General features: G+C 43.1%; 1 protein-coding gene across 2 annotated transcripts in view; it reads left to right on the forward strand.

The window, feature by feature from the left end:
- The window catches only part of SCARB2 (scavenger receptor class B member 2), an 81,783-nt gene that overhangs the window by 56,722 nt on the left and 8,922 nt on the right, over window positions 1-16,139 (forward strand). For both annotated transcript variants that reach the window (XM_025289873.2, XM_006079160.3), the window contains exons 6-9: window positions 4,481-4,600; window positions 8,542-8,711; window positions 12,883-13,001; window positions 15,594-15,667. In XM_025289873.2, coding sequence (XP_025145658.1) covers window positions 4,481-4,600; window positions 8,542-8,711; window positions 12,883-13,001; window positions 15,594-15,667 — 483 coding nt within the window. The remainder of the gene's footprint in view (window positions 1-4,480; window positions 4,601-8,541; window positions 8,712-12,882; window positions 13,002-15,593; window positions 15,668-16,139) is intronic.

The following is a 16,139-nucleotide window of genomic DNA, read 5'->3' on the forward strand; positions in this document are numbered from 1 at the left end:
TTCTATATATGTGTTGTAACTACTGATACAATTACCATATAATGATATATTATTTCATATATTTACACTTATTTCGACATTCTTTTTCACCCTTAGCTGGTTATGTCTGTTCTATCCTTGCTGCTGCTGCTGCTGCTGCTAAGTCGCCTGAGTCATGTCTGACTCTGTGCGACCCCAGAGACAGCAGCCCACCAGGCTCTGCTGTCCCTGGGATTCTCCAGGCAAGAACACTGGAGTGGGTTGCCATTTCCTTCTCCAATGCATGAAAGTGAAAAGTGAAAGTGAAGTCGCTCAGTTGTGCCCGACTCTTAGCGACCCCATGGACTGCAGCCTACCAGGCTACTCCGTCCATGGGAGTTTCCAGGCAAGAGTACTGGAGTGGGGTGCCATTGCCTTCTCTGATTCTACCCTTAGATTATACTTAATAGTTTTTTTTTTTCCTAACAGAATCATAAGTTAGCTATTATCTTTCTTCTTCCAATGAAACAATATCTTTACCCATTTCTTAACACAGCTTTTGTGTTATTCTTGTCTACAACTTGTTTCACCTTTTTAGGAAGCCAAATATAACTTAAAAGTTTATTATTTTTATAGTAAATTAAAATGCCAATATATTTTATTAATTTGTTAGTATTTTTCTTCTCACATCTTCCCTTTGGGTTTAGTTTTTTTTTATTGCTGAAGATCATTAGTACAGTGGTTCTCAAACAGGGCAGTTTTGCTCCCCAGAGGACACTGGGTGATGTCTGGACACATATCATCACAACTGGAGGTCGCTACTGGCATCTACTGGGTAGAGACCTGGGATGCTGCTAAACATCCTGCAGTGTACAAGACAGTCCCCTACAGAGAATTCCATCAGTTCAGTTCAGTTGAGTCGCTCAGTCGTGTCCGACTCTTTGCGACCCCATGACTGCAGCACGCCAGGCCTCCCTGTCCATCACCAACTCCCAGAGTCCACCCAAATCCATGTCCATTGAGTTGGTGATGCCATCCAACCATCTCATCCTCTGTCATCCCCTTCTCCTCCCGCCCTCAATCTTTCCCAGCATCAGGGTCTTTTCAAATGAGCCAGCTTTTCATATCAAGTGGCCAAAGTACTGGAGTTTCAGCTTCAACATCAGTCCTTCCAGTGAATATTCAGGACTGATGTCCTTTAGGATGGACTGGTTGGATCTCCTTGCAGTCCAAAGGACTCTTAAGAGTCTTCTCCAACACCACAGTTCAAAAGCGTCAATTCTTCAGCACTCAGCTTTCTCTATAATCCAATGCTCACATCCATATATCAGGCTCAAAATGTTACTGGGTTGTTTGTTGTTGTTGAGTTGATAAGTTGTGTCCAGCTTTTTGCAACCCCATGGACTGCAGCACCCCAGGTTTCCTTGTCCTTCATCATTTCCCAGAGCTTGCTTAAGCTCATGTCCATTGAGTCATTGATGCCACCCAACCATCTCATCCTCTGTTGTCCCCTTCTCCTGCCTTCAGTCTTTCCTAGCATCAGGCTCTTTTCTGATGAGTTGGCTCTTCACATCAGTTGGCCAAAGTGATGGAGCTTCAACTTCAGCATCAGTCCTTCCAGTGAATATTCAGGGTAGATTTCCTTTAGGATTGACTGGTTTCATCTCCTTGGGACTCTCAAGAGTTTTCTCCATCACCACAACTCAAAAGCCTCAATTCTTCCACAGTCAGCCTTCTTTATGGTTCAACTCTCACATCCATACATGACTATTGGAAAAACCGAAGCTTGACTATACTAGGTTGGGAAACCCTCTATTAGTAGTCGTTTCAGTAAGGATCTGTGGGTGGTAAAATTTCTTAGACTGTGCATATTTAAAAATATCTTTATTTCACATTCAGTTTTTAATGATTCTAGTTTGGTATGGAATTCTAGTTTGACAGTTCAAAATTATGAAGATACTACTACTCCATTTACTTTTGATTATCTTTTCCCTTGATTTTATTGCAGTTTTACTACAACATAATCCAAATTTGAATTTATTTTATTTATTCTGTTCAGCCCTTGGAGCATACTTTAAATCTAAGGCCTTCTATCTTTCTTAAAATTTGGAAAACTTTCAACAATTATATCTTAAATTATTGCCTCTCTGTTGTTCACTCTATTCTTACTACCCTCCCCCAAACTCCCACTAAACGTTTATTGAAGCCTCTTGATATAGTCTCTATGTCTTGATCCTTTCATTTTTAATCTTCCTAAGATTATATCTGTGTAAATTCTTTGAAGTAATATTTCATTTAGCCTGTTCTTTCCAACTATGTACAGTCTAGCGTTTATCCCAATAGAGAGTTTTTCTTACAGAAACTGTTTCTATTCTGAAGACTTCTACTTTTTATTCTTTGGGTCTCTCTAGAGAAGACTCTTGAGAGTCCCTTGGACTGCAAGGAGATCCAACCAGTCCATCCTAAAGGACATCAGTCCTGGGTGTTCACTGGAAGGACTGATGTTGAAGCTGAAACTCCAGTACTTCGGCCACCTGATGTGAAGAACTGACTCATTTGAAAAGACCCTGATGCTGGGAAAGATTGAGGGCGGGAGGAGAAGGGGATGACAGAGGATGAGGTGGTTGGATGGTATCACCAACTCAATGGACATGGATTTGGGTGGACTCTGGGAGTTGGTGATGGACAGGGAGGCCTGGCGTGCTGCTGTTCATGGAGTCACAAAGATTCGGACATGACTGAGCGACTGAACTGAACTGAACATTTATTTTATTCTTCTCTTTTTATTTGTTAGTAGTTTGCTGTTCTTTTTGAAGGATGCTGTTCTTTCGTTTGTCTCTTTGAGGATACTAAACAGCCTATTTATTAACCAGATTGTTCAATTAATTTAATTTCTTCAAAAGTGAATTCATCTTATCATTGTTGATTTTGTTGCCTATCTCTTAGCATAAGTTGCTTTCATTAAAAAAATGTTAACTTGCAGAATTATTTTCATTGGTAAGTCTGTTATCTATCCACCTGCTCATCCATCCAACTATCCATCCATCCTCTCACCTCTCCCTAGGTAGCAGGTATGCAGTAGTCCACCCAGTAACCCCCCAAACCAGTATACATGGTAGACCTCCACCTCACAATTATGCAGAGCATGAAAAAGTTAGATATTATCACCGACTCAGTGGACATGAGTTTGAGCAAACTCTGAGAGAGAGTGAAGGACAGAGAAGCCTGCTGTGCTGCAGTCCATGGGATTGGAAATAGGCAGACATGACTTAGTGACTGAACAACATCACAGATCTCACCAAAAAATCAGCAGGCATCTTGGCCCAGGTTCTGGTTGTAAGGTGACTGGGGCTTTCTACCTCCCTGCGACTCAGCTTTGCTTTCTTCAGCCTTTCTTGCTGAGCAGAAAAAATCCCTGCCCTAGATCCTGATTTCAAGCCCTTGATGGACCACCTTTAATCCTCACCAACCTCAGAATCTAGACTTGCAGATCTTTCTCTTGGCTTCCATACCTGCAGCCCAGTAGGCCAGCAGCTGTAGCCTTCTCACTACTTGGCATTTGTCACCTTTCATTGTCGAAAAAGATGTTTGTGCTTGAGTAGAGTATAGACCTTTTAACTGTTTCCTTTTATGGTTTATCAACCACTGCTCTGTGATTTTACTTGGAAGAGACCCTTAATACATGAATTTAGAATTTCACCTTGACCAGAAGTTGGAAGAATTCCTGTTTTTTGCCCATTCCTTCCTATCTTTTGCATTTTATACCATTATTCAAGGAATTAATTTTTAAAAACCTGCTATCTCAACTGTGCTCTTAGTGAGTATAAAATCAACTCAAAATTAAACTTTCTTGTGACCCAAGAGAAGTCTTCTGTTAATTTTGGATCAGAGAGCTGTTTGGAGGGGAGACAGTTAATGATCTATTGTGAATATTATCTTCCTGAACATGACTGTCCAGAGTTCATCTGACTGTGGGCTGGCTGTGAACACGGCTGTTGTGAATGGCAAATTGGATCACTGCTTAAAGCACATGGATATCTCTAAACCTTTACAGGAGACCCTCAGTTTTGAAGGAAGGGAAGAAGGATGTTTGACTGTTTTCTCTGTCAGAATTGATATTTGGAAATCAGGGCCCTGCTTTTCCCCCTCTTGATCCAATATCACCCTGGTCTGTGTGTGAACAAGGTTCTGTGGGTAGCCAAGTCCCAGTTAGGTCTTGAGAAGTCCAGACCATTAAAAAAAAAAGCCTAGGGACTTTGCTGGTGGTCCAGTGGTTAGGAATCCTCCTTCCAATACAGGGGCTGTGTGTTTGATCCCTGGTCTGGGAACTAGGACCCCACATGCTGCGGAGCTACTAAGCCTGTGCACCACAACTAGAGAGCCAACATGCCGCAACAAAGGGTCCTTGCACCACAGCTAAGACCCGACAAAGCCAAAAATACATAAATAGGTAAATATATCTTTAAAAAAAGCCTAAAATCCAGTGTGACCATCTGGACTCTTGCTTGTTTCCCTGTGACAGGTCGCTTGACTGGTGGACAGCAGATGAGTGCAATATGATCAACGGAACAGATGGAGACACTTTTCACCCATTAATCACCAAAGATGAAGTCCTTTATGTCTTCCCATCTGATTTTTGCAGGTAAGAACTTGAAATGTGAGTTCTTTGACTACACGGCCGTCAAAAATATGAGGGATATATATAATTGCACTTATTTGATGAGGATATTTAGGCTATGAGTGACCAGCGATAATGGCATATTGAAAAACAAGAGAAAGTGTAGCCATTCACAAACCAGCTGTGTTGGTTTGAATAGGAGCTCCACCACTTAACAGCTGTGTGACCTTGGAAACATTTAACTACTCTTTGCCTCACTGTCCTCGTTTATAAAGTAGGGACAGAAATAGTTACCTACTTTGGGAGTTGTTTTGAGGATAAATGAGTTACTTTAATAAAATACTTAGCCCAGGGCCTGTCACACAGTAAATAATATTAGTTCTTCATTATTATGATATCCTCTATCGGATGTGAAATTTGCTCTGGTCTTCTTCCAGTTGCTGCACAGAAGATAAAGAAATCATACCGTGGTCCCTACTTCAGAGTTCATAGGTCTCTGCTGAGCACTAACCTTCCCGTTGAGCATATCTGCTCACACTTGCCCGCATCTGTCCCTCTCTCCCACCTGCTGTTTCTCTCCAGACACCCATGATGAAGCCCCCTCCGTGGGAGGAAGGCATCCTACTCCACACCCCGACTCCCATCTCCCCATCGTTACCTCTCCTTCCACCCTTCACCATCACACTGCTCAGATGAGTAGCCGATCACGCAGCCTCCCTTTCCTCTCCCGCACCCTCCTGCAAGGCTTTTTATGAGACCTCCTACATTGGAGGTCACCTAGTTACCTTTGACTCTATGGCATCTACATTCTCAAGAATGGCTGTTCTTCTGGCTTTCATTTATTGTTGTTCAGTCACCAAAGCGTGTCCATGACCCTGTGGACTGCAGCATGCCAGGCTTCCCTGTCCCTCACCATCTCCCAGAGTTTGCCCAAGTTCATGTCTATCAAATAGGAGATGCCATCCAACCATCTCATCCTCTGTTGCCCCCTTCTCCTTCTGCCCTCAATCTTTCCCAGCATCAGAGTCTTTTCCAGTGAGTTGGCTCTTTGTATCAGGTGGCCAAAGTATTGGAGCTTCATCATCAGTCTTTCCAAAGAGTATTCAGGGTTGATTTCCTTTAGGATGGACTGGTTTGATCTCCTTGCTGTCCGAGGGACTGTCATATCTCACACAGTTGAGCACCTCCCCAGCCAGCCCTGTGAGAATCACTGTAAATCTCCCTCATCTCTTGCACTAAATTAGCCGCAAGTGCTATTCATCCTCCTCAAAAAGAGCTCTTCTTTCACTCCCCACTCCGTCCCCAGTCCCTGTGCCACAGTGCAGACCTTTTCCAGCTCTGGAGCAGACTGTCTGTCACCCTCCAGCCAGCTGTTCTACCTGGTCAGTATTTGTGGAAGGACCAAAGAAAGAGAACATGTTTAAGTGCAATGAGTGAGACAAGGAAACCTAGGAGGGCAGGAGGGGCTTATTAAAGATTTGCCACAGAGGCAACTTTTTCTTGTCTGGTACCACCACTTGTGAAGAGCCACTTGGCAGCACTTAGTAACGCCAAAGACCTCCAACCCCATGGTTTCACACGCCTCTCCAACATGGGTTCCCTAGCCTGAAGAACTTGGGTACCTATGTGAAGGAGACTTACACATTGATTGTAGTTAGGAAAACACTGGAAGTGTTGCCAGAAATAATCAATAAACGATCTATAATTGGAATAGAAAAGTTTTACTTGAGCCAAACTGAGGGCTGTAGCCCAGGAGACGCTAATTCAGAGAGGACTTGAATTGTATTTTGTCAGACTACAAAATGTGGGAGGCGTACAAGGCAAAAACCTCAAGGTTACAGTTAGTTACATGAGTTGTTTATCAAGAAATATAACTGGACCTGTCGAGAAGTAAGGGTGCTTGTTAAACGAGGGTTGGCTGGGATCTGAAATGTTTGCCTAATTGCAAGGGGAGACCTTGACCCTGCAGAGTTGCAGCTGACCGCTGCTAGGAGATACTGTTTTGAGAACAGCTAGTGGTGTCCTTGAGTTTAATGCAGTTCAGAAAGTTCAAGTTTTCAGTGATGCAGGAGTGTGTCTGAAACCATATCCACAGTGGTCACCCAATTCCCTCCTGGATGTCTGAACCACAGCTACTCCATTTTGGTTTTTAAATACATTCTCTTCATTAATGGTTAAAGCAGATGTACTGTGCATGTTCAACAGGCCATAAGACAGGCTGTTCTCGTTAGCATAAAGTTTAAGTTAATTCATGTATAAGCCGAAATCACTTCCCCATATCTCAATATGTAAAAATTTCTTCCATCCAAAGCAATCTGAGTGCCTATGAAAAGGAGAACATAAATAAATAAATGTGATCTTTGTATGATAGAATATCATATAAAAAGTAAAATATAGCAACCAGAGCCATGTACTTAAATGCAAGAAATCTTAAAAATATAATGTTGAAGGAAGAAGCAAATTACAGAAAGACAATATGGTATACTATTATAATAACATCTAGAAATAAACAGGGCCACATGTTGTTTATGAGTATGTATGTAGGTAAAAGTATAAAGGCCTGGGAACTTCCCTGTGATCTGTGGCTAAGATGCTGTGCTCCCAATGCAGGGGTCTCTGGTTCGATCCCTGGTCAGGGAACCAGATCCTACATGCCACAACTAAGTGTTCATGTCACAACTAAAAATGCAAAGATCCTGCATGCCAACTTTGATCGGGCACAGCCAAATTAATTTTTTTTTTTTAAAAAAAAGCATAGAGGTCTGCATGGGAATGATAAACCCCAAATTCAGGATAGTGGTTACCTCTGGGGATGCAGAGAAAGATCAGAGTCAGGAGTATTACTTAGAGAACTTCAGTTGTAGCCGTAAATATACATTTTATTTATCTAAGTGGTGTTTGTTATAAAACGTATTTATTATAGTATTTTTCTCTAGTTTTCTATTTGCTTAAAATTTTCATTAAGAAATGCTGCAGGGGTGAGATGTACAGTAGAAGGCAACTCCTGCGTTAGTCACAACCCAGTGAGAGATGTGTCCCACCTGTGGTTCAGAGATGAAACGTGAGGCCCCCCCGTAGCCTTCAGACAACGTCGGATGCAGGGATGAAGGCTCTAAGACAGGGCATGTGAAAGTACCTTGGCTGTCAAAGTGAAAGCGAAAGTCCCAGGGACTATACAGTCCATGGAATTCTCCAGGCCAGAATACTGGAGTGGGTAGCCTTTCCCTTCTCCAGGGGATCTTCCCAACCCAGGGGTCGAACCCAGGTCTCCTGCACTGCAGGTGGATTGTTTACGAGCTGAGTCACAAGGGAAGCCCAGCTGTCACTCAGGTGCTATGCAGATAGCTGGCTGGTTTGTGTTAGAAGGAACCACTGATTGAAACTCTAATCTCTGAGGGCAGAATTGATGTTCTACTCTGTTGAAATAAATAACCATGGCAAAATATGGAAACTATTTTTACTTGGGGGAAATGGGTATATCTAATCAAGTATCTGTCTAATGGGGCGCTTGTCCAGGCCTTTGGGAATCTGCGGGGCCACACCTTTGTCACCTCCTCTGCTTCGCTTTGTCTCAGCTTCTCCCTGGCTTTCTTTCCTTTGCTTCTGCTCCATCCACACTGGCATGTGCCCTTGCTGGTCTGGACGACTCTTCTTTCTTTTAGCATAAGCATCCATTCTAACTCATTTTCTTGGTTTTCTACCACACATTATGTCTTTTTCTCAGTCTCTTTGGGACGTTAGCACAGTTGCTACCTCTAAAACATCTTTCATTGCAGTCCATCTCCTAGTTTGTTATACACTGAGTGGCTTGAGCTCCTCTCAGTCTTTCTTTGGCCTCTTCACTTCCTGTGTATCCTGTAAGTGTTTAGCCGGATTACACCTGAGAACAGTTGGCTGACTTACTGATTCAGACAGACCATGCTGATGGGGACCCAAGCTGACTTTTTATCCTTACTTCCTAACAGGTCAGTGTATATAACTTTCAGTGACTTTGAGAGTGTCCAGGGACTGCCTGCCTTGCGGTATAAGGTGCCTGCAGAAATATTAGCCAATACCTCAGACAACGCTGGCTTCTGTATACCTAAAGGAAACTGCCTGGGCTCAGGAGTTTTGAATGTCAGCGTCTGCAAGAATGGTAAGAATTCAGAGAGGGGACATGGGTGGGGGTCCGGGGGTCTGGATGTACGATTGATGTTCTGCAACAAAGAAGGTTGTCAGCCCAATAGAAAGAGCAGTCCCAACCTCTTAGGAATAATGTTTTGTTAGAGACAGACTCACAGACGTAGAAAACAGACTTATGGTTACCAAGAGGAAGCAGAGGGTATAAATTAGGAATTTAAGACCAACAGATACAAATTACTATATATAAAATAAAGAACAAGGTCCTACGGTTCAGCACAGGGGACTATATTCAATATCTTGAATATATATATATATATATGTATAACTGAATCACTTCACTGTACACCAGAAATGAACACAAGATTGTAAGTTAACTACAATTTAAAGGAAAGTTCTGTAACATGGCTATCGCATAGTTTTTTTAAAAAACACTGGCTTTCCTGTAATGCTTTTATTGCTAGGATGCCATGTTGTGTCTTTTCTGGGCAGTAGTTCAGGAGTGGTTTTGGCTTTGTTTGTTTTCAAGCTGGTCCTGGGCTAGGAGTGGCTGGTGGCCGCCTCTGCTCTGTGGGTCTCCTTGGCACCAGGCGCTGGCCTGGGGAACTGGACCCCGCGGCACCCGGGGTCTCCTGCACATGCGCATGGCACGGGTGCAGCGCCGCTCCAAAGGGGGCGGGGCTGTAGCTTAGGCCTCCTTCGTTTTTTTCCCTTTGGCTCTTCAGTTTAGCACATTTTTGTTTGTTTTTTAGTTTTTTTGTTGGAGTTGATTTACAATGTTGTGTTAGCTTCTGCTGCATAGCAAAATGAATCGGTTACACATATACATATATGCACGCACTCTTAGCTTCTTTTCCCGTATACATTTTTACAGAATATTGAGTAGAGTTCCCTGTGCTATGCAGTAGGTCCTTATTAGTTATCTATTTTATAAATAGCAGTGTGTATATGTTAATCCCAGCCTCCTAATTTATCCCTCCTTCTACCCTTTTCCCCTTTGGTAACCGTAAGATCATTTTCTTCATGTTACGCTATTCCTGTTTTGTGAATAAGTTAATTTGTGCCATCTTTTAAGACTCCATATATAAGCGATATCATATGATGGTTGCCTTTCTCTGACTTACTGCACTTGGTATGACAATCTCTAGGCCCATCCATGTTACTGCAGATGGTATTATTTCATTTTTTTTTAAATGGCTGAGAATATTCTATTGTAAATATATACCACATCGTTATCTTTTCATCTGTTGGTGGCCATTTAAGTTGCTTCCATGTCCTGGTTATTGTGAATAGTGCTGCTATGAACATTGGGGTGCATGTATCTTTTCCGATTACAGTTTTAATAGAAATAATTGTTCATATTACTAGCAGCTTACTAGTACCAGTCATTGTTGTAAGTGCTTCACGTATTTACATATAGTTAGTACATGTAAAGAATTAACTGATTTCATGTTCAAAACAAGGCTGAAACAGAAAGTAAAGACTCGGGTACCTAATAGGAAAGTTCATACCTTGGTAATGATTCTCATTACTCTTAAAACTAAGAGTTAATTTTAAGCAAAGTTAGTTTTAAACCCTGACCACAAAGTTCCCACTGTTTCATAAAAATGTCTGAGCTGGCCTGCGCCTTTTTGTGAATGAGGTGAAATGACCAGCGGTGCAGCTGACAAAAGCATGTTCTGCACCACAAAGATAGTTTTCACAATCATAAGCTGCAAAAATAGCCTTGTTAGACAGACAACTAGTGGCCTCTTTTTATAATTGTGGAAACCAAGGCTCAGAGAAGGAATAGGATTTTTTATAAAATCTTTATCTGAGCAAATTCCTGCTAGAATTTAGGGTCTCCTCATATTTGTACTGTGATGTTTCTTGGGCTTCAATTCTTTCGTTTCTGTTGAGAAACTTGGTAACCCCTTTCTCTTGATTAAAAAAAATATTTTTTTTTCTGAGTAATGTGCTGGCTTTCACCCCCTTGTCTGTGTGGTTTGGAAGTTCCCTTTGGGCTAATCCTCCCTTTGCTTGTCTGTTGAGGTCATGGCTCGCAAGATCGGCCATACATCAAAATGATCTGGAGAATCATTAAAAGCATCTGTCCCAGAGCCCACATACTAGGGCCCCAGAATCGGTATTTTTTTAATGGGCTGCATATGATTCTCATGAAGATGGTGCCTGCACGATTGGGAATGACTGTTCTGGGGAGCACACACCCCAACCCGGAGATTAGACCTCTCCTGCAGACTCACTGGGGGGTAGTCCTGATGCAGCACGTGCCTGATCAGCCCATGGTTCTGTGGTTCAAGGCACACATCAGTAACCTTCTGCTTTCTCAAGAAGTTGATGTCAGAACCCACAGAAGGATTCTATTTTACAACAAACTTCCGGCTTTAGTCCTTTTCCTCTTGCCTCTCCTGTGTTCCCAGGTGTGGACTAAAATGGTAGCCTCCAGGACTGTCCTCCAGTGTTTTGAATTCCTCAGGGGAACATGTTGGCTAGTGGGATGAGTGAGGGTTCTGGAGTCAGAGGAATCTGGGTTTGAATCCTATTCTGTTCGTTAGCAAATTGGCCCTGTTGCTGAAGGAGGGTTCTGGACAGCAGTGTTCTCATCTGTAAAATGGGAATGATTATAACTTTCTTGGAAGGCTGTGTGAAGGTGAGAGATAAATGTATGCCCAACACTCAGGACAGTGTCTGGCCCTAATTGTCTTCAACAGATCTTTAAAAATACATTTTAAAGGTCAGCATCCTTTAGAGAAGGAAATCATGTCTTTGTGAAACTGTGTAGCAATAGAGAACAAAACTCTATGTGTGACAAGTGAGCCATCTGAGCCATGGACTCAGACTTCAATTACTTGCCATTAGGTAGTTCAGATGGTAAAGAATCTGCCTGCAATGCCAGAGACTCAGGTTTGATCCCTAAGTCGGGAAGATCTCCTGGAAGAGGGAATGGCAACCCACTCCTGTATTCTTGCCTGGAAAATCCCGTAGACAGAGGAGCCTGGTGGGCTATACAGTCCATGGGGTTGCAAAGAGTCGGACACAACTGAGCAGCTAACACACAGGCTAATTTTTCCCCAAATATATTTTCCTGGCAGGAGTGACTGGGTCCCACTCTTCTTTTCAAGAGCAAAACCTAGAATAGGTTTCCTTTAATAATTTGCTTCTTTATTTATTTCTTAAAAGAAATAGAAAATATTTTTAAAAAAAGAAAGAAAGAAAAGAAAACCAGTGTCTTCCTGTGGGCAGACCTGGATCTAGTCAGAGGCTGGGCTGATGGCAGGACCGGGCAGACTCTTAAAAAAATTCTGCATAGGGAATTCCCTGGTGGTAGAGTGGGTTAGGACTCCATGCTTTTACTGCTGAGGGTGCAGGTTCAACCCCCGGTTGGGGAACTAAGATCCCACAAGACACAGCCTCCCCACCCCACCCAAAAAAGTATTCTGTATCAACACATGCAGGAAAACAAAGCCTATCTTGGGTAAAACAAAAACAGAAAAGCAAGCAGGTGAGGAGGGCAGTGGGGAAAATCCACTTACGGAGAGAGAATCACAAGTGAAACAAATGCTTAAAGAAGAGCCGACCCTCATTCGCTCAGAATTCTGTCTCTATCACCTGATTGCTGAATGTCCTCAGGAAATTTTGTAACTTCTCTCAACTTCCCTTTCCTCAAATGCAGACGGAAGGTAACAGTTCTAACTTAATAGGGTTTCTGGGAACGTCAACTAAAATAATGTGTATAAAGCACTTGTACTTTATAAGTACAGCACATATTAGTTGAAAAATAAATAATTCAACTAGTAGTAGTAATGTTAGTCACTCAGTCGTATCCAACTCTCTGCCACCCTGTGGACTAAGCCTGTCAGGATCCTCTGTCCATGAAAATTTCCATGCAAGAATACTAGAGTGGGTTGCCATTCCCTTCTCTAGGAGATCTTCCTGGCCCAGGGGTCAAACCCGAGTCTCCTGCATTGAAGGCAGATTCTTGGTATAAAATAGGGGTAAATGACATGTCAGAATTTTAAGTATAAATTCCAAGCTAGGACTTTTAGCCTGACCCTCTCCTCTACTCAAGTTTTCTGTATCCAGCTTTCCACCCTTCACTGAGGAACCAGATTTGTGGTCAGGAACTGTATATTCAGCTTAGACTTGAAAGAACCACATCACTCATTTCTGTTTTCCTCACACTGCAGGTGCACCTATTATTATGTCTTTCCCACACTTCTACCAGGCAGATGAAAAGTTTGTCTCTGCCATTGGAGGCATGCATCCAAATAAGGAATATCATGAGACGTTTGTGGACATCAATCCCGTGAGTACACACGTCTTCCTGGTTAAAAAGCAGACATTTTATTCTGTTTACACGGTGTTCACCAGTTTAGCCCTGAGCACTCTTGAGAAATATATTGTCTTCCTTTCATTTATATATTCAAGTGGAGGGAACTCGGCTCAGTGCAATGTGATGCGTAGTCTCATGACCCAGCCATTAGAACGCTAAGTTCTGTGAAGCTAATATGCAGAAAAAACCAGCAAATCCCCTTTAACACAAAAGCAACAATGAAAGTTCCATCACTGGAAACCACTGGAATCAGACAAGGTAACCCAGATCTTCTTCTGTTGCCTAAAGAGTGGCCTGAACATATATATGCGTTTCTCCCACTGGGCCACAGATCATCAGGGTGAAGATATTCCTCTGCTTACTTGCTGCCAGGAATGTTTTAGTTGAAATTTAAATATATATATATAAGCTTTAGTTGCTTTTGGCGAAACACTTTATACAGGTGTTTTTGAGAATTAGTATATGACAATGTTAATTTAAAGGGCATCAGATATACATACACTGTAATCCCATGTTCACAGAGGAGAAAAACTAAAAACCGTGTTAAAAGGATGTGAGTTATCATTTCATAGCATGAGAGCCTCTCACTGTAGGGACTGAACGCAATATCGTCTTTCTTGGCATTCTGAACACATGCATGGAACAGTCACCCAAGAGCAAACACATTCTTTGAGCACAGCAATTTATGGGCATTTCGCTCATAACTACTCATTGCATTTACATTTGAGAAATTGGTGCCCTTATCTTCTTTATGAGGGCTTCCCTCATATGAGGGCTCAGTGGTAAAGAATCCACCTGCCAGTGAAGGAGATGAGGGTTAGATCCCTGGGTTGGGAAGATTCCCTGGAAGAGAAAATGGCAACCCACTCCAGTATTCTTGCCTGGACAATCCCCATGGACAGGGGAGACTGACAGGCTGCAGTCCATGGGGTCACAAAGAGTCGGACACGACTGAGCTGAGCACACACAGCACATCTTATGAATAAGATCTGGTGTGGTTTTCTCCCTTTTCTCTCTTAGCCATCAGTCAGTTCCTTTTCAGCAACCAAACTGTTTGCGAGTGCTTGTCACCAGGGCAAGGCACAGCCCCACACCCTTGGTGCAAAGGTGGAGTGGCCATGGGGGGATGATGCTGCATCTGCCCTCTGGGCTCTGTGGGGTGGGCCTGGCTGTGCATGGGCACCATTCTCTGGCTGTGACCACATCCTCCTCATACTGGTCTGACCCTCTGCCTGCATACCCAGGCCCAACAGTCCAGTTCAGTCCAGTCGCTCAATCATATCCGACTCTTTATGACCCCATGGACTGTAGCACACCAGGCCTTCCTGTCCATCACCAGCTCCCAGAGCTTGCTCAAACTCATGTCCATCAAGTCGGTGATGCCATCCAACCATCTCATCCTCTGTTGTCCCCTTCTCCTCCTGCCTTCACTCTTTACCCGCATCAGGGTCTTTTCCAAGGAGTCAGTTCTTCACATCAGGTGGCCAAAGTATTAGAGCTTCAGCTTCAGCATCAGTCCTTCCAATGAATATTCAGGACTGATTTCCTTTAGGATTGACTGGTTGGATCTCCTTGCAGTCCAAGGGACTCTCAAGAGTCTTCTCCAACATCACAGTTCAAAAGCATCAATTCTTCTGGGCTAGCTTTCTTTATAGTCCAACTCTCACATCCATACATGACTACTGGAAAAACCATGGCTTTGACTATACGGACTTTTGTTGGCAAAGTAATGTCTCTGCTTTTTAATATGCTGTCTAGGTTGGTTGTAGCTTTTCTTCCAAGGAGCAAGCATGTTTTAATTTCAGGGCTGCAGTCACCATCTATGGTGAGTTTGGAGCCGAGACCCTACAGGGTATCTGTTAAATCTCCTTCCTGCCCAGGTCCTCTAGTGCTTTGCTTTTCAAAGTGACAGCATCCTGGGCTTCCCACGTGGCTCTGTGGTAAAGAAGCTGCCTGCTAATGTAGGAGACATGGGTTCCATGCCTGGGTCAGGAAGATCCCACGTGCTGTGTAGCAACTAGGCCCACGCGCCACAACTATTGAGCCTGTGCTCTACAGCCGAGAGTTGCAGCCACTGAACCATATGTACGCTAGAGCCCATGCTCCATGACAAGAGAAGCCACTACAATGAGAAGCCCATGCACTGCAACTAGAGAGTAGCCCCAGTTTGCTGCAACTTGAGAAAGTCTATGCAGCAACGAAGACCTAGCACAATCAGAAATAAGTAAATAAAATTATTTTTAAAAAACCCCAAAGTGACAGCATCCTACCCAATCTCAAGCCCCAACCCAGACCTACCAAATCAGAATCTGCATTTTAACAAGGTCCCCAAGAATTCACATGTGTAGTAAGTGTGAGAAACATTGGTCTCCCGGGCTCCTAACCCAACCCCCAGTTCTCATTCTGTCTTGGGGAACAGTTGTCCCTTGTTCCACTCTGCCTAGCAAGCATGGCAGTGGCTGCCCTGTTTATCAGAACCGCACAGAAACGGTGCTCTATTGAACAAAACTCTGTGTGTGGTTTTAATAAATCCTAATGTTTTCTTTCTGCTTTTCTCATTTGCAGTTGACTGGAATTATCCTAAGAGCAGCCAAGAGGTTCCAAATCAACGTTTATGTCAGAAAATTAGATGACTTCATGTAAGTTTTGCTTCTTTCTGCAGAGGCAGAGGGTGGTTTTGCTACATTGACTCTCTGGTGGGGTTGCCGTCGGGAGGGGCACAGCGCACTTCTAAGTCTGTTCACCCTTGTCCTTCAGGGATGAGGCACAGTCAGCATTTTCATGGGCTGCCTTGGTCTTAGAATTTACTTATTTAAGCAAACATGTATAGAATTCTTTCCATGAATCAGCCATTGTTCTAAGTTCTTTACATACTTATCTATTCCTTACAATAACCCTGTGGGGCTTCCCTGGTAGCTCAGACAGTAAAGAATGAAGATCCCCTGGAGAAGGGAATGTCTACCCACTCCAGTATTCTTGCCTGGATAATCCCATGGACAGAGGAGCCTGGCCATGGGTTCGCAAAGAGTCGGGCACAACTGAGTGACTAACTTCATTTCACTTCATCCCCATTTCACAGATAAGAAAACTGAGGCACAGAGAGGTTTAATA

This window comes from Bubalus bubalis, chromosome 7 (assembly GCF_019923935.1).
Source record: "Bubalus bubalis isolate 160015118507 breed Murrah chromosome 7, NDDB_SH_1, whole genome shotgun sequence".
Taxonomy (NCBI): Eukaryota; Metazoa; Chordata; class Mammalia; order Artiodactyla; family Bovidae; genus Bubalus; species Bubalus bubalis.